Source organism: Gossypium hirsutum, chromosome A06 (genome assembly GCF_007990345.1).
Source record: "Gossypium hirsutum isolate 1008001.06 chromosome A06, Gossypium_hirsutum_v2.1, whole genome shotgun sequence".
Taxonomy (NCBI): Eukaryota; Viridiplantae; Streptophyta; class Magnoliopsida; order Malvales; family Malvaceae; genus Gossypium; species Gossypium hirsutum.
This window is the reverse complement of record NC_053429.1, coordinates 122797600-122822486: the sequence shown is the minus strand read 5'-3', so window position 1 is coordinate 122822486 and position 24887 is coordinate 122797600. Positions and strand designations below refer to the sequence as shown.

Sequence of the window (24887 nt, the reverse complement as noted above, 5' to 3'; positions counted from 1 at the left end):
AATAACTATTTTTATTCTTAGATATTTGTCAACGTATGAGATAACTATTACATATATATAAATTATTTAAACTAATTATTGCCATTGTAAAAGTAAAAGGACCAGATACTGTAAAATTGAAATATAAAGATTAAATATCACATGCAAGCATAACAGAGAAATTGAAGCAGTAATTTTACCATTTTCTTATAATGACTAAAAAAGGAGAAAAATCATGCCATTAATTAGTCTAAATAATTAGCACGGTAAATAATTTTGGTAGTTGATGCTGATTTAAAAAAAAATTATTCCAAACCGTCATGCCAAAATAAATTTTTTTGTTAGAATAATGTTTTGTTACTTCAAAAAAGTTTTTAGAGTAATCAATAATATTAACCATTTGGAATAAACATTATTAAAAAACAGTACCAAATTATTGTAGAAATTCAAGTAATTTTAGGCCCAGTAGAGGGACCAAAAGCAATATTTGTCTAATTTTCTGTAAAATGCAAAAAAAAAAGACTGAACATGTGTCAAGTAGAGGGGCCAAAAGTGATATTTGACCAATATTACATAAAAAAAAAGAGACTGAACACGTTATTATTTTGTAATGTATTTTTGTATTACACAAAACGAATATAGAAGATACAAAGAAAATGACAATTAAAGAAATTAATAAAAAATATATTTTTATAACAATTATAATGTAAGCACATATGACTTTTTTATATGTATTTCAAACAATAAATTAATTGTTATATAAAACATTTTATTACATTCAATAAAAAAAATTATCCTTTTTTTAAATAGATTTTACAATTAAAAAAAGAGAAAACTTAAAAGGTTTTAAATGAAAAATAACTTTAGAAAATGAAAAAAAATATTTAAAGTGGGACTTATTATTTTTTATATTTATTTAAAACTTAAAATCAATTACTTGATATATAAAATTTAATATATTTAATATAAAATAAAATATATTTTGATGTTCAAAGGCTTAATGGAGCGAAAAAAAATATAAGAACTTAATTGATTTTCTTTAAAAAAAATTTCGAGGCATGATAACTAATTCGAAAATATACCAATTCAAAAAAGTAACCACCAAAGACACAAATTGTGTACCACATCTCATTTTAAAATTATCAAATTCCATAAACATATTTTTATTAATGAATTAGTCCTCCAACATCTTTTATTAAAAATAAAGAATATTACTATAAATTCTAGCAAATAAGGTATATGCAAGAGTGACTTCAAAGCTTCCAATGTTAGGGTTCTCACTTTTCTGAAACAAAATTAAAGCAAAGTGTATACTTAAAAGGGGAAGACTACTCTTCTATTATATTTCAAAACTTATAAATAGATTTTATGTATAGGAATGATAATTATATAATCAGTCACCCAATTATTAGTATATTTTTATTTTGATTATTAAATTATAAAAATTTTTAATTTTATCACTCATTTTTGTTTTGGTCACTTGCCCTCTCACTAGTTAAAATGTTAATGGAAATAGTGGGGTGGGCATTTTTTACTTGGTATAATAATATATTTAGTCCTTAACACTTATACATTCTATCAAATAAGCTCTAATTCTAAATAATACAACAAATTTAATCTAACTTCTATCAATTTAATTTTGAACCATGCATTTTATTTATGATTTTGAAATTAAGATTACCAATTGAACATTTCACTCTAGCAAGGGACCAAATATTGGAATTAACTTTATGTATAGTTGAAATTTAAACTCAATTGAGTATAATTTTTGTATTGTGTTATATCTTTTTATCATGTTTTTATTTCATATAATTGTGTTGTATTCAAATTTTTATATATTAGGCAAAACAAACAAGTGCAATAGAATAGCATTTAGCATTAAAGAAAATCAGTGGCTTCCAAAAATTTCATTAATATACACCCTCAAACAATAATTTAAATAATTAATTAATACTGCGGAAATGATTTAGATAGCAAATAACTTCAATTAGAAATAAGTCAAAAAATTATTAATTTTCAGACGCAAAATAATATTAAAAATTAAATCTTACACACTTGTACAAATCATAGATGAACCCCCAAGTAATAGGAAATTTAAATCATACAAACCCAAACAAATCTTAAACAAAGCAACACTTAAACCAAATTACACTTAAAATTTGAGCATCCTTCATTGAAGAAGTACGAATGAAATGTCAAATCCTTCATGAACTCCGATCCAAACTTCTAGTGCTTTCCATTTGAGCAAAACACATCTGCAGCCATGAAGACAATTAAAACTAATGTTAATGATGAAAATAAAATCATGAAATAAGAACAATTAATTGCATTGATGATTTTTTAAAAAATAATAGCTCTTTAATCATCCAAAGTACTTACCACAAAGCTTTAAACTTGATAATTTCGACATTTGCAATGAACAATATAGTTGCATGTAGACTTTTTGCACTTGAGAATTTCTTCTTGGCAAAGCTTACCACAATAAGAGCATCTAGGGTAACCCTCGGCCTTCCTAAAAAATTCAAGATCGTGTCGATGCTTGTGATCATAATGAGAAAATGTGCTCCCATCCTTGAGAAATGGAAATTGTCCAAGAACACATTCGGTATGAGCAGAAGTATCACAATTTGAACAAGAATAATACCAAAGCCTTGGATCTCTTTCTTGCTCACAAATATCACAATAACTTTGCTCTCTATCATCATGATAAGTAAGGTTTAGCATGTGTTGATCAATTTTGTGAAGAGCTGAATGTGGTAATGTTAAGCATCCAAAACCCAAAGTAAATTTGCACTTTCCACATCTGAATGCACCAATGTCGTTATTAGTGCCACAACCATTACATTTCTCATTGCATTTGAAATCATAAAAGAGGAAGTGTTGATGTCCTTCACATTTAATGATATCAGCAACTTTAGCACACCTTATACACATATGCCAAGCTCCTCCAATATTGTAGAAGAAACCACTACAATATTGCGCGCAAAACTCACATTGCTTGAAGCCTTCGAAATTGAGGGTGGCTTGCCATTGACGAAACCAATGAGTCTTGATTTTTGGCAATTCAGTACAAGTTTTGTGAAGAAAAAAGGGGCATTCTGAACAATAATAGATGAAAGTTGAGATAAATAGCATGCACCCATCACATTTTCTATCAATTTCCTCCTCCATCTTGTCTGCTAACACCAAGCAATGTTGATGACTGAAATGTTCAATCTTTGTAGCTTCCCCAGCTTCATTTACCTCAATAACATGAGTGATGGAAGACTGTATAGATTTTTCATAAAGCTCCTCACATTGCTTTTCTTCCTCAATTACCTCGTACAACTTATAATCCTCTAAGACACAATTCACATGGACAACATAATTGCAACCTGTCTTCCCACAAGAGTAACTCCCACGATCTAGTTTCACTTCTTTGAAACAAATCTTGCAATCTTGCTTTGTAAGCTCTTGTGTTTGAAGAAAATATTTGTGAAAAATGCAGTGATCATGTCGTGAAAATTTGATAATGCGTGGGAGTGAAATGCATTTCTTATGGATGACAATGTAACATTTCAAACATATATAAGAAATATAATTTCCCTCGGTATCACATGCATCACAAATGAATGAACCTTGTCTCCAAAGCAAGGAGAATGGATGTTGATGGCTTCTTTTATCTTCAATAATGGACCTCAACAAAGCGCATTCAAGGTTGATGTTAAAATGGCAAAGAGAACAACAATAAAAGTGTCTAGAATGTTCCTTTTGGCATAGGTTGCAAAAGCGATCACTATCACTATGATTAAAGAACAAAGGGTGTTTGTGATGGGAAGGGTGATCAATTTTAGGGGGTAACTCATCAAGGCATTTCTTGTGAATGATGAATGATGGACAATCAAAACAAAAATATATAGCATCTATCAATGGTTCATGACACCAGAAGCAGTTGAATCTTCTGAGTACATCTATGGCCATGGGACTTTCTATGACGGTCAATGGATGTTGGTGGATGTCAAGTTTGGGCTGTTGGTTAAACTTATATGAAGAAGATAAATAAGCACATTTGATGTCAATGGAAAAACAACATGCTCTACATTCATAAAAAAACATGTTACGTTTTTCCTTGCATAATACACAACCATATACCAGGTCATTATCATAGAGTGGCCTTTGTCGAAGAAAAAAACCTGCGTTTGAGTGCTTGGGATGGAGAGGGTGATTAGGAATTACAAGGGGTGCCTCTGCACATTGCTTGTGAAGGTGATAATTGCAATGAATACAAGTGAAGCATGGAGCAGAAAGCAGTTCTCCACATCCATCGCAGTAAGCTTTGAGGGCTTCATCGCTTTGCTCTGTCAGTAGCACCAAGGGATGTTCCTTGTGAAAAGGATGTTGAATTTGTTGGACCGACTTGTGGTGACTCTCATTCTCATTATCCATCTCCATTGATTAGTGTGTTTGTGAGAAATGAAGGAGATAATAGGAAGGAATGAAAGAAAAGAAAGGATAAATATTAAAATGAGGAATGATAGAGAAATGGTAGTTTGAGGAGGTGTGGTTTAACACTAATATTTCTCATTTTATGCTTACTATCTTCTCTCTCTTTTCATTTTTAATAAAATTTTCACTTTTTTGAGAAAAAAAAGGGAACAATATATTTTTGTTTGGACATGCGTTAACTTTAAAAAAAAAAATTGGATGGCGTTTTAAAAGTGGTTAAGTAGATTTGAATAAATATTTTGATTTCATTTAAAATTCAAATCATGATGTTAAATCTAAGTAGGAATAGATGATGTTATTTACTTAAATTTTTTAAAAACATATTATATGGATTAAGTTGATAAATTTGAAGATTTGAGAAGCAGTTAAAAATAAATGGTAAATCAAGTTTGTTGTGCTATGAGAATTAAGTCAAAGAAAGGAAAATTGAAAAGTGGCTAAAATTACAATATATATATATTACAAATTATTTTGAAAATTATTCAGAAATAATAGAAAATTACAAAAAAAAATTATAATAATTATATAAATTTACAAAAAAAAATAAAAATATATCTACAATTTACATACACATCAAGTGTCACCTGCTTCTCAACTTATTTCCCCATCATAGTTTGCATCTCAAAACACTCTCTTCAAAGAGTATACAACTTTTGGGGAGATATGCAATGGACGTGCACAACAAATAACTCTAAGGATCAAATGATGGTTAGTGTTCAAATTAAAAAATGATTTTTTTAAAAGTTTTTCATATGATTTTAATTTGTTTTTATAATTTTTATGCTTTTTATAGTATTTTATTAATTTTATTAATAATTTTCTATAATTTTCATTTTTTTTCATAATTGTTACGATGTTGTATAATTTTTATAAGGGCAAACTATTTGTCTCAGGTTATATTTTAGTAATTTATTTTTGAAATGTTATGTTTTAATCATTTACGTTATCGTATTATAACATTTTAATCACTGAGTGTTAATTGCCGTTAACGGTATAATAATAAGTTGACGTGGCACATTAAATCATTATTTCAAATGAAAATTTTAGGTTAAATTCTACAATTGGTCCCTATTTTTTTTTTGTTTTAAGCAATTTAATTGTTTTATTTTATGTTCTTTGAACTTTCCCTTTCTTTTTTCCTTTTTTTTTCATTCTCTTCTTCTTCCTCTGTTTCTGTCCCTCCTTCATTTCTTTTAACGTAATTTTTTTATGTTTTCCATATGTTAAAACTTTTTTATGGGACCAAAATGAAAAAAAATTAAATTGCTCAAAACAAAAAAAAAATATGGGGACCAATTGTAAAATTTAGCCAAATTTTTTTGTTTGAAATGACAATTTAACGTGTCACGTCATCTTATCATTACACCGTTAACGACAATTAACGGCTCAGTATCTAAATGTTACAACACGTTAATGTAAGTGACTAATACGTAACCTAAGGTAAACAAAAGTGACTATTTTGGCAGTTTATCCTTTTTGTAATTCATCTTATTTTTGAAACTTTTTTATATTTTTTTCACTTTTCCATATTTTATAATATTTTAAATAATTTTTTATATTTTAAACAATTTTCATAATTTTTATAGTTTTAAATTTTAATTTTAATACTTTATAAAATTTTTAAAATTTTAATATTTTTTCCATTTATATATATATTGTAATTTTTTCACTTTTATATATGTTTACAATTTGCATATATTTTATAATTTTTATGATTTTTAATATAAAATGTCGTATTTCACTATATAACACAATTCTAGTGTGCCATGTGATAAAAATAAGCTCCAAAATCGCCATCTTTATTCTTTAACTGTTAAAAAGCTTAATTGATTGAAAATTTAATGTTCAAAGGTTCAATGGAGTGAAAAAAAACATAAGAACTTAAATAATTTTAAATTAAAAAGTTTAGGGGCTTCAAACACCCTTTAATCTTTATTTTTATATCATAATTAATCTTTTAGGGGCTTCAAACACCCTTTAATCTTTATTTTTATATCATAATTAATCTTTTAATGCATCACATATATGATAGTTTTATTCGAAAACATATAAATTCGAAAAAGTAAGAAATTTATTGAGAAGAAAGATAATTAAATTAAGAATAATTAATTAAAAACAAGGCATATTATCATAAATTCTAGCAAGAAACTTATATGCAAGAGTAACTTGAAAGCTTGAGATGCTAAAGTAAAAAAAAAAAAATTTAAGTATTGTGCTTTGCTTGAGTTCAAGGACAAACTTTGCTTTGTTTACTTAAAAGGGGAAAGACTACAAGTCAGAATGCCTCTCTTCTATTATATTCCAAAACTTATAAATAGATTTTATACATAGGAATGATAATTATATAACCAGTTAGTCAATTATTAACATATTTTTGTTTTTGTTATTAAATTATAAAAACTTTCAATTTTGGCATTAATATTATCCTTCATTTTTAGTTTAGTCACCTGTAGATTTATCCATAGGTTGGGCCACTCGGCCTAGCCCAAAAATTCTCCTGTAAAGTGAGAAGATTTAGGTAAAAATATAGGCTTGAAAAATTGGTATGAGCAAAAAATAAGGCCCATTTAGAAAATAAGTTAGGCATCGAGTAAAGCTTTTTTAGCCCAAACCTAGCCCAAATTTACAAAAAAAAGAAGAAGCAGTTTTTGTTGTTGTTTTCTTGCTATTTTTTTTTACTATTTTGCTTCTATTTTCTTGTTATTTTAACATTATTTTGCTACTATTTTATTATTATGTTGCTACTATTTTGTTGTTATTATTTGAATATTATATAACTCTTATTTTATTGTTAATTTTGTTACTATTTTAGAGGCATTTACTTTTTAAGTTGCACTTATTTTAGAGTTATAATAACACGATTATTTAAGTATACATGTAGCGATGTAAAAATTTTAGCTTAGCTTGGTCGCTAATTGTGGCGATTTATTGAAAAAAAAGTTTGAAATTTGACGTTTGATTTTTGAAATAAACAGGGAGTCGCCACCGATCCTTTTTCCTAGGTGTGATCGGACACCTATTAGATCTCTTATTAAAACAAATAAAAGGCTAAGTTTAGGTCTACGTTAAAATCCAGAGAAAATTTAGGGTTCGGGAGTCGGTTATGCGCGAGGAAGGTATTAGCACCCTCGCGACGCCCAAAATTGGTATCTTATTAAACACATGTTGTCTTGATTTTAAAAAATACGAATTCAATTTGACATTTAAGTATGATCCGATTGAAGGAAATGAGAAGTTGCAAGTTTTTTTGTTTTTTAGAAGGACGTCCCGTTTTTAACACGAGCCGATTAATTTCACCCAACATAGCGATGAAATCGATGACTTAATGTTAAAATCGGTACATTGCCTTATTATTAAAATTAAAATGTAAAAAGTTTTTAAAATGATAGTAAAAAAATCCAAGAATATTATTGTCAAAAAAATGCGAATAATAATGTGAATAATAAAATATATAAAATATAAAATATTAAAATATCAAAATATTAGAATAATAATAATTAATATTGACAAATAAAAAATAAAATAGAAATAAATAAATAAAATGTACATAATATATATATTAGAAATAATAATGATGTTTAAAAATCAATACTATTAATAATACTACATCAATATGTACATATATAAAAAAATAAATACGTGATAATATTAAAAATATGTACATAATATAGTGTTAAAAATACATACATAATATAGTTAAGATATATACATAAGATAACATGTAAAAAATATATATATATAAATAATATAATATTAAAGATATATACATAAAACAGTATAATATATATATACGTAATATAGAATTTAAAATATACCTAATATATTAAAAGAATATATATAATATAATATTAAGAAATATAATAATAACAAAAAAAGAGAGAGGGAGAAGGTGGATGATTTTCGGCCACAAGGTCGGCCATCGTCCAGTCGCCGGACCGCCGCCGGCGCCACCGTACACGGCAGCCGGACCTCAAAAAAACTTTTTCGATAAAAATGGGTAAGCTTCCTCCTTTTATTTTTTTTTTACTTTCGTATAAAAGAAACAAAATAAGATTGAAAGGAAAACAATAAGTAAACAAAGAACTTAAAATGAGAATAGACAAAGAAACCTCTTTTGCTTTGATCTTTGATTAATCTTAAAAAAAAACTAGCTTTTCCAAAAACTAGCCTTCACAATAACTCTTCTCCTTGATTACTTTAAAAAGAAACCTCTCCAAAAATCCTTTACAATAACTTTCTCTCCCAAAAACTCTCCAAAAAAAAAATCCTCCCCCCATATACAAAATATGAGAAGGCTTATATAGCCATTTACAAAATATTTTTTTATTGTTTATGTCTTCATTTGCAGGTACAAGTGGTGGTGAAGCAAGTGTGGTTAGTGGAGTAGGTAATGGAGCAAGTGTGGCTAGTGGATTTGGAGGCGGAGAAGGTGTGGCTAGTGGAGTTGGTGGTGGAAAAGGAGTGGCTAGTGGAGTTGGTGGTGGAAAAGGTGTGGCTAGTTGAAAAAAGTTTAAGTTGTGGGCTAGGTTTTTTTATTTTGATTTGGGCTTAGGGTTTGGGCCATTGGGGTTTTGATGTAAATTGGGCTTTGGGTAGTTAAGATTTTGGGTTTTGGGTTTAATTTTGGTGGGTTAGGTAAGGCTAAATTGGGTTTTGATGTAAATGGGCTAAAATTGGCCTGCAACAGCTGCCCCTTTTTGTTTATTATTGTGTAACGAGAATAGAGCAAAGATATAAAGAAAGGCCAATTTTGCCCGGTCTTGCTAAGTATGGACTTCTTTGGTGCTCTTCTCATCCAGGTAGTCTCTTTCCAGTCCATCGCATCTTGTAGCTTTGGTTCAATCCACTGCAAATTCAGAGATATGCCTTGTATCTTCAATCTGTTCCAATGTAATTCAATATGCTCTTCTATCGCTTCAGTGAGATAAGGTTTTGGGTCTTCTCTTCTGCCACTTTAGAAAGACAAGATCTGATATCCTCGATTAATTCCACTACAACTTCAGAGAGACAAAATCTGGTGTCTTCAATCAGCTCTAATATTGATTCTTTACTCGGTATGTGATCCTGAGCTCAACTCATTTCTCGCAATATGAATTGACTCTGTAAAACTAGACATTAAAAACAGAAATTGAAAATAGCTCAGCACGTGAGCCAAGGCTCAACTCACCTCTCGCAAAAGTAGATTTTGAAAATACCTCGACATGTGAACCCAAGGCTCAACTCACATCTCGCAATATGAGTTGATTTTTGAAAAATATAAATTGAAAAAACAGAAATTCAAAAGCAGAAATTAAAAACAGAATTTGAAAAGACCTCAGTGTGTGGCCTGAGACTCAACTCACCTCTCGCAATATAAGTTGATTTTTGAAAAGCAGAAATTGAAAACGCCTCAGCGTGTGACCCGAGGCTCAACTCACCTCTCACAATATGAGTTGATTCTTTTGAAAAACAGAAATTGAAAATAGCTCAGCACGTGAGCAAAGGCTCAACTCACCTCTCACAATATGAGTTGATTATTTTGAAAAGCAGAAATTGAAAATAGCTCAGCACGTGAGCAAAGGCTCAACTCACTTCTCGCAATATGAGTTGATTTTTAAAAAACAGAAATTAAAAGGCTCAACTCACCTCTCTCAATATGAGTTGATTTTTGAAAAGTAAAAATTAAAAACAGAGTTTGAAAGACAGAATTTGAAAATACCTCGGCATGTGACTCGAGGCTCAACTCACCTCTCGCAATATAAGTTGATATTTTGAAAAGCAGAAATTGGAAAAAAACAGAAATTGAAAATACCTCGGCGTGTCCTGAGGCTCAATTCACCTCTCACAATATGAGTTGATTTATTTTTTTGAAATTAAAACACAAAAATCGACAATTCCTCAGCGTGCCCCGAGGCTCAACTCACCTCTTGCAATATGAGTTGATTTTTGAAAAACAGAAATTGAAATTACCTCAGCATGTCCTGAGGCTCAACGCACCTCTCGCAATATGAGTTGATTTTGACAAACAGAAACAAAAATTGAAAATACCTCAGCACGTGAGCCGAGGCTCAACTCACTTCTTGCAATATGAATTGATTTTTTGACAATAGAAATTGCAATTACCTCAGCATGTTCCGAGGCTCAACTCACCTCTCGCAATATGAGTTGATTTTTGAAAAACATAAATTGAAACACAAAAATTGACAATACCTCAGCGTGCCCCGAGGCTCAACTCACCTATCGCAATATGAGTTGATTTTTGAAAAACAGAAATTTAAAAATACCTCAGCGTCTCCTGAGGCTCAACTCACCTCTCGCAATATGAGTTGATTTTTTTTACGAACAGAAATTGAAAAACAGAAATTGAAAAGACCTCAGCATGTGAGCCGAGGCTCAACTCACCTCCGCAATATGAGTTGATTTTTGACAAACAGAAATTGAAATTACCTCAGCGTGTCCCGAGGCTCAACTCACCTCTCGCAATATGAGTTGATTTTTTGAAAAACAGAAATTTAAAAATACCTCAGCGTGTCCTGAGGCTCAACTCACCTCTCGCAATATGAGTTGATTTTTTTTTACGAACAGAAATTGAAGAACAGAAATTGAAAAGACCTCAGCATGTGAGCCGAGGCTCAACTCACCTATCGCAAGATGAGTTGATTTTTGACAAACAGAAATTGAAATTACCTCAGCGTGTCCTGAGGCTCAACTCACCTCTCGCAATATGAGTTTATTTTTGAAAAACAGAAATTTAAAAATACCTCAGCGTGTCCTGAGGCTCAACTCACCTCTCGCAATATGAGTTTATTTTTGAAAAACAGAAATTTAAAAATACCTCAGCGTGTCCTGAGGCTCAACTCACCTCTCGCAATATGAGTTGATTTTTTTTTACGAACAGAAATTGAAAAGACCTCAGCATGTGAGCCGAGGCTCAACTCACCTCTCGCAATATGAGTTAATTTTTGACAAACAGAAATTGAAATTACCTCAGCGTGTCCCGAGGCTCAACTCACCTCTCGCAATATGAGTTGATTTTTGAAAAACAGAAATTTAAAAATACCTCAGCGTGTCCTGAGGCTCAACTCACCTCTCGCAATATGAGTTGATTTTTTTTTACGAACAGAAATTGAAGAACAGAAATTGAAAAGACCTCAGCATGTGAGTCGAGGCTCAACTCACCTCTCGCAATATGAGTTAATTTTTGACAAACAGAAATTGAAATTACCTCAGCGTGTCCCGAGGCTCAACTCACCTTTCGCAATATGAGTTGATTTTTGACAAACAGAAATTGAAATTACCTCAGCGTGTCCTGAGGCTCAATTCACCTCTAGCAATATGAGTTGATTTTGAAAAACAAAAATTAAAAGTACCTCAACGTGTCTTGAGGCTCAACTCATCTCTCGCAATATGAGTTGATTTTCCTTGAAAAGCATGAATTAAAAACATCAAAATACCCAAAACCTGTCCTTTGGTAGAACTCAGGTGTCTTTTCCTTTGATTCAGTGCGACTCTCATTCAAGATTTCTTGCTCTGCTAGAGTACCTGTATATGCTATGTATGATGTTATCATGATATGTACATGTTTGTCTTAAATGCTTTTATGCCTACATGATTATGCAGTGCTCCTTAAGTATGTTTGTCGTATGTCCATTTAGCCACGATTGTTGAGGATCTGTGTTCATTGCTTTGATTCTCGACTTTCTCTTCAGGCCTTATACCTGCCTTCAAGCTTCACGAGTAATCGACGTTCCTCAGATATCACTCTTCTGCCCCTGATTGAACTTTGTTCTTACTTTGAGACTCTTGTGCTTATCAAATTTTTATCCAGGTAATGCTTAACATTTCTTTTGTTTAGAGTATGTCATTTCTCCATTTATCATGTAAATAAACACACAATGAGATGCATGAAAAAGGTCAGGTAGGGAAAAAATGATATTTCATATTCATCTATTTCAAATGTGGCAAACAAAGCAAGTTAACCAATGAGAGTAAAAAATGTCAAAAAGAAAGAAAGGATCGTATTCAACGGATACAAACACTTTAGATATTCGATACATGAACTCTTCCACGTTCCTCAATCAAGAATCTTTTCGAGTCTGGCTCTTTGCGTAGAAGATTTCGAGCTTTCAAAAATGCTTCAAATACTGTAGTCTCACTGTTTGACCCGCTATTAAAATGCCACGCTCTTTAAGCCAGGTTTACCTTATTAGGACGCCCTCTCGGGTTTTCATCCTAATCTTTTGTGCTAATTAAGACACCCTTTGCGGGTTTTCGCCTTGATCCCTCTTTTTTTTTTTTTGATGCCCTTTTCGGGTTTTCATCTCAAGCATAATATTTCTTCACAGCATCTGAGTTCACTGGATTCGGTAGCTCCTTGCCATCCATCTCGGTAAGAATCAAAGCTCCTCCTGAAAATGCCTTCTTTATGACGTATGGTCCTTCCCAATTTGGTGCCCATTTTCCTTGCAGGTCCTTTTGTATTGGGAGAATCTTCATCAGTACGAGTTCTCCTTCGTGGAATTCTCTTGGCCATACTTTCTTGTCATGGGCCGCGATCATTCTCTTCTGGTACATCTGCCCGTGACAAATTGCTCTTAGACGTTTTTCTTCGATGAGGTTCAACTGATCATATCGAGCTCGAACCCATTCTGCTTCTTCTAACTTTAATTCCATTAAGACTCGCAGGGAGGGGATCTCAACCTCAATAGGTAGCACAGCTTCCATTCCGTAAGCCAGAGAGAAAGGAGTTGCTCCCGTAGATGTTCGCACAGATGTGCGATATGCAAACAAAGCAAATGGAAGCTTCTCGTGCCAATCTTTATATGTCTCAGTCACTTTCCCAATGATCCTCTTAATATTTTTATTGGCTGCTTCAACAGCCCCGTTCATCTTTGGGCGATAGGGCGAAGAGTTATGATGCTTTATTTGGAACTGCTCGCACACTTCTTTCATCATCTTATTGTTCAGATTCGTGGCATTATCTGAAATGATTCTTTCAGGCAAATCATACCGGCAAATGATTTCCTTTTTCAAAAACCTGCAAACTGCAGTCCTCGTCACATTGGCAAACGAAGCAGCTTCTATCCATTTTGTGAAGTAATCGATGACCACAAAAATGAATCGATGTTCGTTTGATGCTTTTGGAGAAATTGGCCCTATAACATCCATGCCACACATAGAAAAAGGCCACGGAGAAGTCATGACGTGAAGGGGCGAAGGGGTTACATGAATTTTATCGCCGTAGATTTGACATTTGTGGCATTTTTTTGCAAAATTATTACAGTCACTTTCCATCGTCAGCCAATAATAACCGAGTCTCATGATCTTTCTGGCCATACTGAAACCATTGGCATGCGTTCCGCAGATTCCTTCATGGACATCTTCAAGTATTTTCCTAGCTTCAACATCATCCACACATTTCAAGAGCATCTGATCTTTTCCTCTCTTGTACAGGATATCCCCATCAAGAACAAATCCCGCTACCATTCTTCTGATTGTTCTTTTGTCGTTCTCATTCGCTTGTTCGGGGTAGCTTTGATTTTTGATATATTCTAAGATATCATGGAACCATGGACATCCGTCTGCTTCTTTTTCAATGCTACAACAGTGTGCAGGGACCTCGTATATGCTCATTTTGAGGGGCATTATTTCTGCTTCTTTACTTGCTTTGAAGATTGAAGCCAAAGTGGCCAGGGCGTCAGCCAATTGGTTTTCTTCTCGTGGGAAGTAATGAAAAGTTACTTCTTTAAATTCCTTGATCAATTCAGCCACTAAATCGCTGTACTTAATCAATTTTGGGTCCCTCACTTCCCAATCTCCACGGATTTGATAAACCACTAGGGCTGAGTCCCCATACACCTCTAAGATTTCGATGTTTCGTTTAATAGCTGCACGAAGCCCCATGATACAGGCCTCATATTCTGCGATATTATTGGTATAGAAGAAGTTCAGTCTTGCAGTAAACGGATAATGATTCCCCTCTGGTGATATCAGGATTGCTCCGATTCCATGCCTCAAAGCGTTTGACGCACCATCAAAACACATCTTCCATGACTTCTCTTTTGAGGACTCGGATTCTATTTCTATGATGCACATTAAGTCTTCGTCTGGGAAATCGAATCTTAACGGCTCATATTCCGAAAGGAGAATCTGGCATCGTGCCATTCTTCCTGATAGTGCCGGTGATTCCATCATTTATTTTATCGGGTCCAGCTTCGAAATCAGCCATGTCGTATGGTGCAACATGTATTGTCTGAGTCTTTGAGCTACCCAAACCAGAGCGCAACAAAATTTTTCAATGGACGAATACTTTGCCTCATATTCAGTGAACTTTTTGCTGAGGTAGTAGATCGCCTTTTCTTTCTTTCCCGTCTCGTCGTGTTGCCCCAATACGCAACCCATTGAATTTTCGAACACAATCAAATACAAAATCAATGGTCTTCTTGGAGTTGGCGGTACTAGCACTGGAGGACTAGACAAATATTACTTTATCTTATCAAAGGCCACCTGGCATTCCTCATTCCATTCTCCCGGGTTATGTTTTCGAAGAAGCCGAAAGATTGGGTCACATTGGTTGGTAAGTTGAGCGATAAATCGGCGATGTAGTTTAATCTCCCTAAAAATCCTCTAACTTCCTTCTGCGTGCGTGGGGGTGGTAACTCTTGAATGGCTTTTATTTTATCTGGATCAACCTCGATACCTCTTTCACTGACAATGAAACCTAGCAACTTCCCTGAGGTAGCCCCAAACGTACATTTGGCTGGGTTAAGCTTTAACTGAAACTTTTTCAGCCTTTCGAACAACTTCTTGAGAGTCACTACATGCTCTTCTTCCCCTCGAGATTTAGCAATCATATCGTTGACATAGACCTCTATTTCTTTATGCATCATGTCATGGAACAACGTCACCATAGACCTCTGATATGTTGCCCCCGCATTCTTTAACCCGAATGGCATCACCTTGTAGCAGAACGTTCCCCACATTGTTATGAAGGTAGTTCTCTCCATATCCTTAGGGGCCATCTTGATCTGATTATACCCCGAGAATCCGTCCATGAAAGAAAACAATGAATGTTTTGCTGTGTTGTCCACCAACGTATCAATATGTGGTAAGGGAAAATTATCTTTTGGGCTTGCTCGATTTAAGTCACGGTAATCCACGCACATTCGTACTTTGCCATCTTTCTTTAGCACCGGGACTATGTTGGGCACCCATTCTGGATATTTGGAGGCTTGTAGGAAACCAGCATCAAATTGCTTCTTGACTTCCTCTTTTATTTTCAACAACATTTCGGGTCTCATCCGTCTTAATTTTTACTGGATGGGCTTGCATTCTGGCTTTAATGGGAGCTTGTGGACCACTAAATTTTCATCTAGCCCTGGCATATCCTGGTATGACCATGCGAAAACATCTTTGTACTCGCGGAGTAAAGCGATCAAATTATGCCTGGTGCTCTCTGAAATAGAAGTCCCAATCTTCACTTCTTGTTTCCTTTCTTCAGTGCCCAAATTTATTGTTTCCACAGATTCTTCATGAGGCAAAATCTGTTTATCCTCTTGTTCCACCATTCTTAACAATTCAGGAGACGAGACATAATCTTCAGTATTTTCTTCGGCTTCAAATTCTCCTAAGCAAACAGCCTTCTCAAAATCAATTTCAAGATTCGTAACGGGATTATTCATGTCGTCCATATTTGAGCACCTGAAAGTTGAATGAAAAAGGAAACTATAGAGGGACATCTAAGTATTGGAACCAACAAAAGAAATGTTATGGCATGGAATGTGGCAAATGTAAGGATAGGCTATGAAATGAGAGAATGATTATGAAATTAGCGATAATGCGAAAGATCGTGACGAAATGCATCTTCATTGATATTCATTTAAATGATAAAGAGCGAATGCAAGCTCTTACAAAAGAATCCCTACTATTACCCAGTGACACAAAAAGAAGAGTGTTAACATTGAACATTACTCTGGAGAAGACTTATAAACTACAAGAAGCTCCTCGGCGGTCCAATTGTTCAACATGAAACCAGGGGGACAAGGGCGTATCCTTGAGACGTCTTTACTCACATCAGCCCCTTTGTCAATAACATTTATACTGACATTTTGAAGACCCTTTTCAATTAACCATAGCGTGTTTCGTGGACCATCTTGTCTAGGGTACATCATTCCCGCAGATGTAAATGTTTTTGACAAAGGAGGGTACTCTATTGGTTCTCATTCTGGTTCTCGGCCCAAAGTTCTTGCAATCCTTCTTTCCTGATCTTTTTTCCACTGTCTTCTTCTTTGACGCATGTCAGAATGGAACCCCAAACCGTGTCGGGCCCTGTGGTGCACTGGCTTTAAAGCCCTGACTATTCCTTGCAGATATCTCCCTAAACCTTTTCTCGCTCGAGCTCCCCTTCCTACGGTCAATTTGACACCCATTCTAGTATTTCTCGACAGTTTTGGCATCGAAATTCTGTTTTCCTCAACAATAAAAGTGGCATTGACGAATTTAAGGGATCGGAAGGAACATTCCAATGCGTCTTTGTTCACTTCCAAGTACGGTGCATCGGCAGAGACAGATGCGACAATGTCTTCTTCTCCCTCGACAGTGACCAAACAGCCATCCATGATGAATTTCACCTTTTGATGAAGGGATGATGGGACCGCTCCAGAAGAATGAATCCAAGGTCTTCCCAAGAGACAATTGTATGATGGTGTAATGTCCATGACTTGAAACTCAACATCGTATATGTAGGGACCCACTTCTAAAGGGATCTCAATTTTTCCCATAACTTCTCGTCTTGTTCCATCGAATGCCCTTACTGTAGAATGGTAGGGCCTTAGATAGGACAAATCCATCGGAATCCTGGAAAGTGTGGCCAAAGGCATGACATTGAGTGCCGATCCATTATCGATGAGCACGTTCGGTATTATATAGCCCTTACAACGGGTTGTGATATACAATGCTTTCACTGAGCCTCTACCATTGGGCAGTATTTCATCATCATTAAAAGAAATAAAATTATCCGCATTCAAGTTGTTCACCCACCTATCCAATTTTTCAACGGATACATTGTTTGCCACATAAGCTTGGTTTAACACTTTCAGCAGAGCATTCCGGTGTGGTTCTGAATTCAACAGCAGAGATAATACCGAGATTTACGCTGGCTACTTACTCAATTGTTCTACCACGTTGTACTCACTGTGCTTGATAAATTTTAAAAATTCTTGTGCTTCTTCCTCGTCCACAGGCTTTTTAGCTTCTTGTTCAGGCACAGTTTCATACTTATCTTCAGCCACATATATCGGTGCTTTTCCTTTCTGTTTCAAGTTACTGTTCTTCTTTACTGATTCGACCTCTTTCGAATAACATCTTCCGCTACGAGTGAAATGACCTACTTCCCCAACGCTTCCAGTCATGGCTTTGGGTTTTTGATCTTCAAGTGTGACGATATTAACGTCATATTTCCATGGTACTGCTTTATTGTCCTTGTAGGGGAAAGGAGATGGTACCTCGATTACCACTTTTGGTTTCACTGGTTCCTTCTTCGCGTCATAATAAATTATTAACGGTCGATCGGCGCTATACGAACAACCTGACGATTGATTGTCGGAGGCACATACTTCTTTCTCATTGGCCTCTTCGCCTTTATAAAAAATCCCAATCTCCTTATTGTCCATCATATTTTGCAGTAATCTCTTGAACTCTTCACAGGATTGAATGTCGTGCCCCTCAATACCATGGAATTCGCAAAAACTTTGATCTTTTGTATTCCTTCCCTCGAATACTCTGTTAAGATGAAAAAACAAGCCCTTTTCAACTAGCACCTCCCAGATTTTCTGCAGAGGTGTTCTTATTTCAGAAACCCATCTTCTACTTTGTCGTTTGTCCTCCTCTCCTACTGCGCTCACATTCCTTTTGGCGTGGTTTGGGAATGGGTTCCCGGATGTACCGCCAGTACCATCAAATCGCAAAATGCCCGCATCGATGAGCCCTTGAACTTTCATTTTGAAAGCAAGACAGTTCTCCGTAGAATGCCCCTGATTCCCAGCATGGTATGCACAACTAGCGTTTGGATCGTACCATTTCGGGTATGGAGGTTTAAGGGGGGCCATGTAATGGGGAGATATCAATTGTTTCTCCAAGATTTTTGGGTACAATTCCCCATACTACACAGGGATAGGAGTAAATTGTGGCCTCTCGGGGTTGGGCCTTATTGGTCTTGGTTCGTTTCTGGGTTGGTTTTGAACTGGTGCAGTGTTTTGTGAAAAAGTGGTGACGGGTCTTTGGTTGTTCATGGCGTATACGGGGTAGGACGGATGTGGTGCTTGGTAGTAAGGGGTTTGAGGAGGATAATAGAAATTTGGAAGTGGATAATTTCGAGGTCGGGGTTGATTTGGGTATGGATTAGGGGCATAACGGTTTTTCATTCCCACCATATGGGCTTCTGGTTCTTTCTTCTTCATAGGCGCTGCCCTTTTTGAACCTTCTGAACCTTCCATTCTACCGCTCTTGACGGCATTCTCTATGAGCTCACCAGATATTACAATATCCGCAAACTCCTTCATGGCACTTCCCACTAGTTTGTCATAAAATGGCGCCTTTAAGGTGTTGATAAAGAGAACGGTTATCTCTATTTTTGTTAGTGGGGGCTCCACTTGGGCTGAGACATCTCTCCATCTCTGCGCATACTGTCTGAAGGTCTCTGATGGCTTTTTCTCCATCATTTGCAAGGTCATCCGGTCTGGCACCATGCTTGTACTGCTCGCAGAATGCAGATGCCAAGTCCTTCCAAGATCGAATCTTTTCTCTACTAAGTTGGTTGTACCACCGAAGAGCTGACCCTGTTAGACTATCTTGAAAGCAATGTATGAGTAGTTTATCCTCATTCACATAACCAGTCATTTTTCGACAGAACATAATGAGATGGGCTTTTGGGCACCTTGTCCCATCATACTTCTCAAAATCAGGCACTTTGAATTTCGGAGGCAAAATTAGATCAGGTACCAAACTGAGTTCCTTGGCACCTAGTGCGGAGAAGACTTCAGTGCCTTCTATTGCTTTGAGTCTTTCCTCTAGACTCCTATATTTTGCGTCATGTTTATCCAATTTCAACTTGGCTACCTCTGCTGGGTCATCCAGATCTGGAACTAGTGGATCAGCAGGACTAGCCCTGGGTTCGACGCGAATATTCCTTGCCCTAAATTAGTGGGTAAAGCGGGTGCATAGGTCGATGTTCCAAGCCTGTGGGTTCCCCTTGAGTATACCCTCTTTGTGTTGTATACGCGGGCGGTGGAGTGAATCCCGGGGGATAGAGTGGATCCTGATCGTGGTGAATTCTTGATCGAGGTTCTATAATATCGGGGTTCTGCATGGGTCCTTTTCCTTTGACCAAAGTTGTCATCATCTCCATCATTTTAGCCATCTGATCTCTTTGCTCGAGTGATTCCTCTCGATATCTCACCATTAGGTCTCTCGTCTCTTGTTGCGATTTGGCCAGTTGCTCTTGTAATTCCTTTTGAGCCCTTTCCATCCTTTCAATTCTCTCATTGAATTCATCCTCCATTACTCTAGCTTGTCGGCGCGTTTTATACAGATGACGTGGTTCCAGTCTTGTGGTATTACAACTGCGAATTATATATTTTATCTTCAGCGACCGAGTATGGGATATGCAATGAATGAATGGATGTATGAATGAATGCATGAATGTCAAATGAATGTCAGTCATGAATGAATATGCAAAAATTTGGTGTTAATTTCAAGATAGCCCCTATTTAGGCATTTCCTTAATCAAAGGAGTCTATTACACAACGTTTTGGTCACTCGTATAATTGAGTCCTCCATTAGAAACCCGTTTTTGGCAACCAATCTCTAATCAACACCTTTCTAACAATATGCCTTCGATGCATGATGAAAATAGAAATACAGACAAACGACCTTGGTTAGCGCAACACATATAAACAGAGAAAAACTGTGGAAAATCTAACAAATTAAGCTACTTGGTCTAGTGGACTCGATTCCCTTGCTTAGAAAGCACAAATGTAAAAGAAATAGAAGGTAAGATGTGCTTTTCCCGTGTACTTATTTCGGTGACTACTAAATGAGCGGAGGTTCGGCATGGCTCTAGTTAGGTGGCTCGTATGGTTCATTATATGCGGTTTTGGTTCTAGATAGGTACTCGAATTGCCCGTACTATCATCTGCTAAGATTAACACGGAGCCTCGGTCATAGCCTATCACAGGCTCACGAGTTCAATTCGAGGGGTTACATTTACTTATGCCTATGCGGAGGGACAAGTTAACTCACGAAAGCATAAGTCATATGTAACCCGAAAGTATTCACTAGCCTATGCGGAGGGACGAGTTAACTCACGAAGGCATAGCGTTTACTTTCACTTAAACGGACGGAGCCCAGGTAGAGAGCTCATGTTATGCGAAAATGCAAGTACACGGTGTGTGGGGAACAACTCATAAACCTTTACGTTTCACTTAAAGAAACTAAACCAAAATTAAAACCATAAAAATTGAAAACTGAAAAACAACCAAATAAGCAAGTTAGAAGAAATATTTACAGCACGATACAAATGCATGAATTTTGAAAACGAGATTTTCGGATCACGACCAAATATTTACTTTGAACAAGGAAATTTGAAAATTTTGACAAAACGTGTTTAATTCCAGACACGACTCTCAAAAAGGCTATCCCCAGCGGAGTCGCCAGCTGTAGCGACGTAAAAATTTTAGCTTAGCTTGGTCGCTAATTGTGGCGATTTATTGAAAAAAAGTTTGAAATTTGACGTTTGATTTTTGAAATAAACAGGGAGTCGCCACCGATCCTTTTTCCTAGGTGTGATCGGACACCTATTAGATCTCTTATTAAAACAAATAAAAGGCTAAGTTTAGGTCTGCGTTAAAATCCAGAGAAAATTTAGGGTTCGGGAGTCGGTTATGCGCGAGGAAGGTATTAGCACCCTCACGACACCCAAAATTGGTATATTATTAAACACATGTTGTCTTGATTTTCAAAAATACGAATTCAATTTGACATTTAAGTATGATCTGATTGAAGGAAATGAGAAGTTGCAAGTTTTTTTGTTTTTTAGAAGGACGTCCCGTTTTTAACACGAGTCGATTAATTTCACCCAACATAGCGATGAAATCGATGACTTAATGTTAAAATCGGTACATTGCCTTATTATTAAAATTAAAATGTAAAAAGTTTTTAAAATGATAGTAAAAAAATCCAAGAATATTATTGTCAAAAAATGCGAATAATGATGTGAATAATAAAATATATAAAATATAAAATATTAAAATATCAAAATATTAGAATAATAATAATTAATATTGACAAATAAAAAATAAAATAGAAATAAATAAATAAAAATGTGCATAATATATATATTAGAAATAATAATGATGTTTAAAAATCAATACTATTAATAATACTACATCAATATGTACATATATAAAAAAATACGTGATAATATTAAAAAATGTACATAATATAGTGTTAAAAATACATACATAATATAGTTAAGATATATACATAAGATAACATGTAAAAAAATATATAAATAATATAATATTAAAGATATATACATAAAATAATATAATATATATACGTAATATAGAATTTAAAATATACCTAATATATTAAAAGAATATATATAATATAATATTAAGAAATATAATAATAACAAAAAAAGAGAGAGAGGGAGAGGGTGGATGATTTTCGGCCACAAGGTCGGCCATCGTTCGGTCGCCGGACCGCCGCCGGCGCCACCGTACACGGCAGCCGGACCTCAAAAAAACTTTTTTGATAAAAATGGGTAAGCTTCCTCCTTTTATTTTTTTTTACTTTCGTATAAAAGAAACAAAATAAGATTGAAAGGAAAACAATAAGTAAACAAAGAACTTAAAATGAGAATAGACAAAGAAACCTCTTTTGCTTTGATGTTTGATTAATCTTAAAAAAAAACTAGCTTTTCCAAAAACTAGCCTTCACAATAACTCTTCTCCTTGATTACTTTAAAAAGAAACCTCTCCAAAAATCATTTACAATAACTTTCTCTCCCAAAAACTCTCCAAAAAAAAAATCCTCCCCCTATATACAAAATATGAGAAGGCTTATATAGCCATTTACAAAATATTTTTTTATTGTTTATGTCTTCATTTGTAGGTACAAGTGGTGGTGAAGCAAGTGTGGTTAGTGGAGTAGGTAATGGAGCAAGTGTGGCTAGTGGATTTGGTGGTGGAGAAGGTGTGGCTAGTGGAGTTGGTGGTGGAAAAGGTGTGGCTATTTGAGAAAAGTTTAAGTTGTGGGCTAGGTTTTTTTATTTTGATTTGGGGTTAGGGTTTGGGCCATTGGGGTTTTGATGTAAATTGGGCTTTGGGTAGTTAAGATTTTGGGTTTTGGGTTTAATTTTGGTGGGTTAGGTAAGGCTAAATTGGGTTTTGATGTAAATGGGCTAAAATTGGCCTGCAACAATACATATATTTTTTTAATTTCTTAGTGTTACTAACATACTAAACCCAATACAAATAGGATTAATATATTATAACACTGTTATTAAATAATAACAGTATTATTAAGAACTTCAGAAGGTTAAATGACAAAAATATTCTTTGTATTTGTTACTTAAAACGTTAATATAGCAATGTTATTATAATTTGTACACAGAGATTTTTTTTTTCACTATACATATTTTTAAAAATTTTATTTTTAATTTGTTGGGAAATATTTATTTTAATATTTTTAGTATATTTGATGTATTATATTTTTTAAAAAATTATATAAAAATATAAAAATTTAATATAGTCGGGCCTGAATTTTAGCATTTTTATCCGAGCCAGACTTAGGAAAAATTTCAAGCCTATTTTATAAAACTTTTTTATAAAATAAAATGTTAGACTATACTAGCATAAAATTACATATGATGTTTATTTTTCTTGCTATTTTTATTAGTAATCATATTATCAACTACTTTTTTAGACTTACATAATACATATGATGATTTGATTTTAATTTTTGTTACTTGTTTAAAATTTTTTATTATACTAATAAATTTGTATATTAATTACTATTCTTAAAATATAAATGATATAATTGTATCATTACAATTTGTACTACCAAACATAACATAGTGAATTACGATGCAATCATATTTTGTCAACCAAACACGTTTAGAGAATTACAATTCTTTGTAATTAATATCTTGTAAAAACTACCCTAGTAATTACACTTTCATTCAATTATCTTGTATCCTCCAAATAGATGTAAATCTAATACTTATCATTCACATGTTACATGTTATTCACACATTCTTTACCTATAGTTTGAAGTTAGGAACAAACAAGTGTGGCGAGGCAGGTGAATCACATGATGAACAAGATGGAGAAAATAAACCTTGTAATATGAACAGGTGTGGCGAGACAGGTGAATCCCTTAAAGGAGAAGATGAAGAGAATAAACCGTGTAATATGACTAGAAAGAGACAATCGTACGATCTTGGTAACTTGTTTGACAGAAATTTTAGTTGAAAATTATTAATGTTGTTCATTATACCATCATCATTTATCATTCGCATGCTACTTCAGGTCCTTGTAATATTAAACCAGTCTGTGAAAAAAATAAAGTAAAATAAAAATAAAAAAACACAGATTTTTACGTGGAAACCCTTTCGGGAAAAAACCACGGGCAGAGGAGAAGAAAATTCACTATGTCAAATTCGAATTCAATACAAGAGGAATAGACTATGTCTATTTATAGGCTTGTAAAGCCATATTCTAGTAAGACTGAAACACCTTATTCTAATCAATATCAAATAGATTGAATTTAATAAGGTTTAAAAAACCTTATTCTAAAATAAAATAAAAGAAGTGTAATTCTATATGGATTCTTCTTTTATTTTATTTTACCATTGTATTTTACTTAAATAAGGATTCGAGTCACTTAATTCTAACAATCTCCACCTCGACACGAATTCTCAATGAATAAGTTCTTCATTGTGAACTCTCAACGAATAAGTTCTCCACCTCTTCCACAAAACCCCTTAAGGGTTTAACTTCAACAATGAACACCAACCAAGTCTAAGCAATGCTCAAACTTGGTTATTGGAAGTGACTTAGTCATCATATCTACAGGATTTTCATGAGTACTAATTTTGCTCACAACAATATCACCACGAGCAATAATATCACGAACAAAATGATACCGAACATCAATGTGTTTTGTTCTCTCATGAAACATTTGATCTTTTGTAAGAAAGATGACACTCTGATTGTCACAGAATACTGTGCTGATTTGAAGGTCTTCATTGAGTTCACTAAAAAGTCCCTCAGTAATCGCCATGTACTCATCTTCAGTGGTAGACAAAGCAACTGTAGTTTGCAAAGTGGCTTTCCAACTAATTGCACAACCTTCGATTGTAAAGACATAACCTGTGAGAGATC

At 34.3% G+C, this 24887-nt stretch overlaps 1 protein-coding gene across 1 annotated transcript; it reads right to left on the bottom strand.

Moving 5' to 3' along the window:
* Positions 1 to 1947: 1947 nt before the first annotated feature.
* Positions 1948 to 4534, bottom strand: LOC121230765 (uncharacterized). Its single transcript, XM_041116117.1, has 2 exons — positions 2359 to 4534; positions 1948 to 2234 (listed from the first exon to the last, which is right to left on the bottom strand). Exon 1 carries the CDS (start codon positions 4408 to 4410, stop codon positions 2368 to 2370), a length of 2043 nt encoding a protein of 680 aa, XP_040972051.1. The 5' UTR covers positions 4411 to 4534; the 3' UTR covers positions 1948 to 2234; positions 2359 to 2367.
* Between the last annotated feature and the right edge of the window lie 20353 nt (positions 4535 to 24887).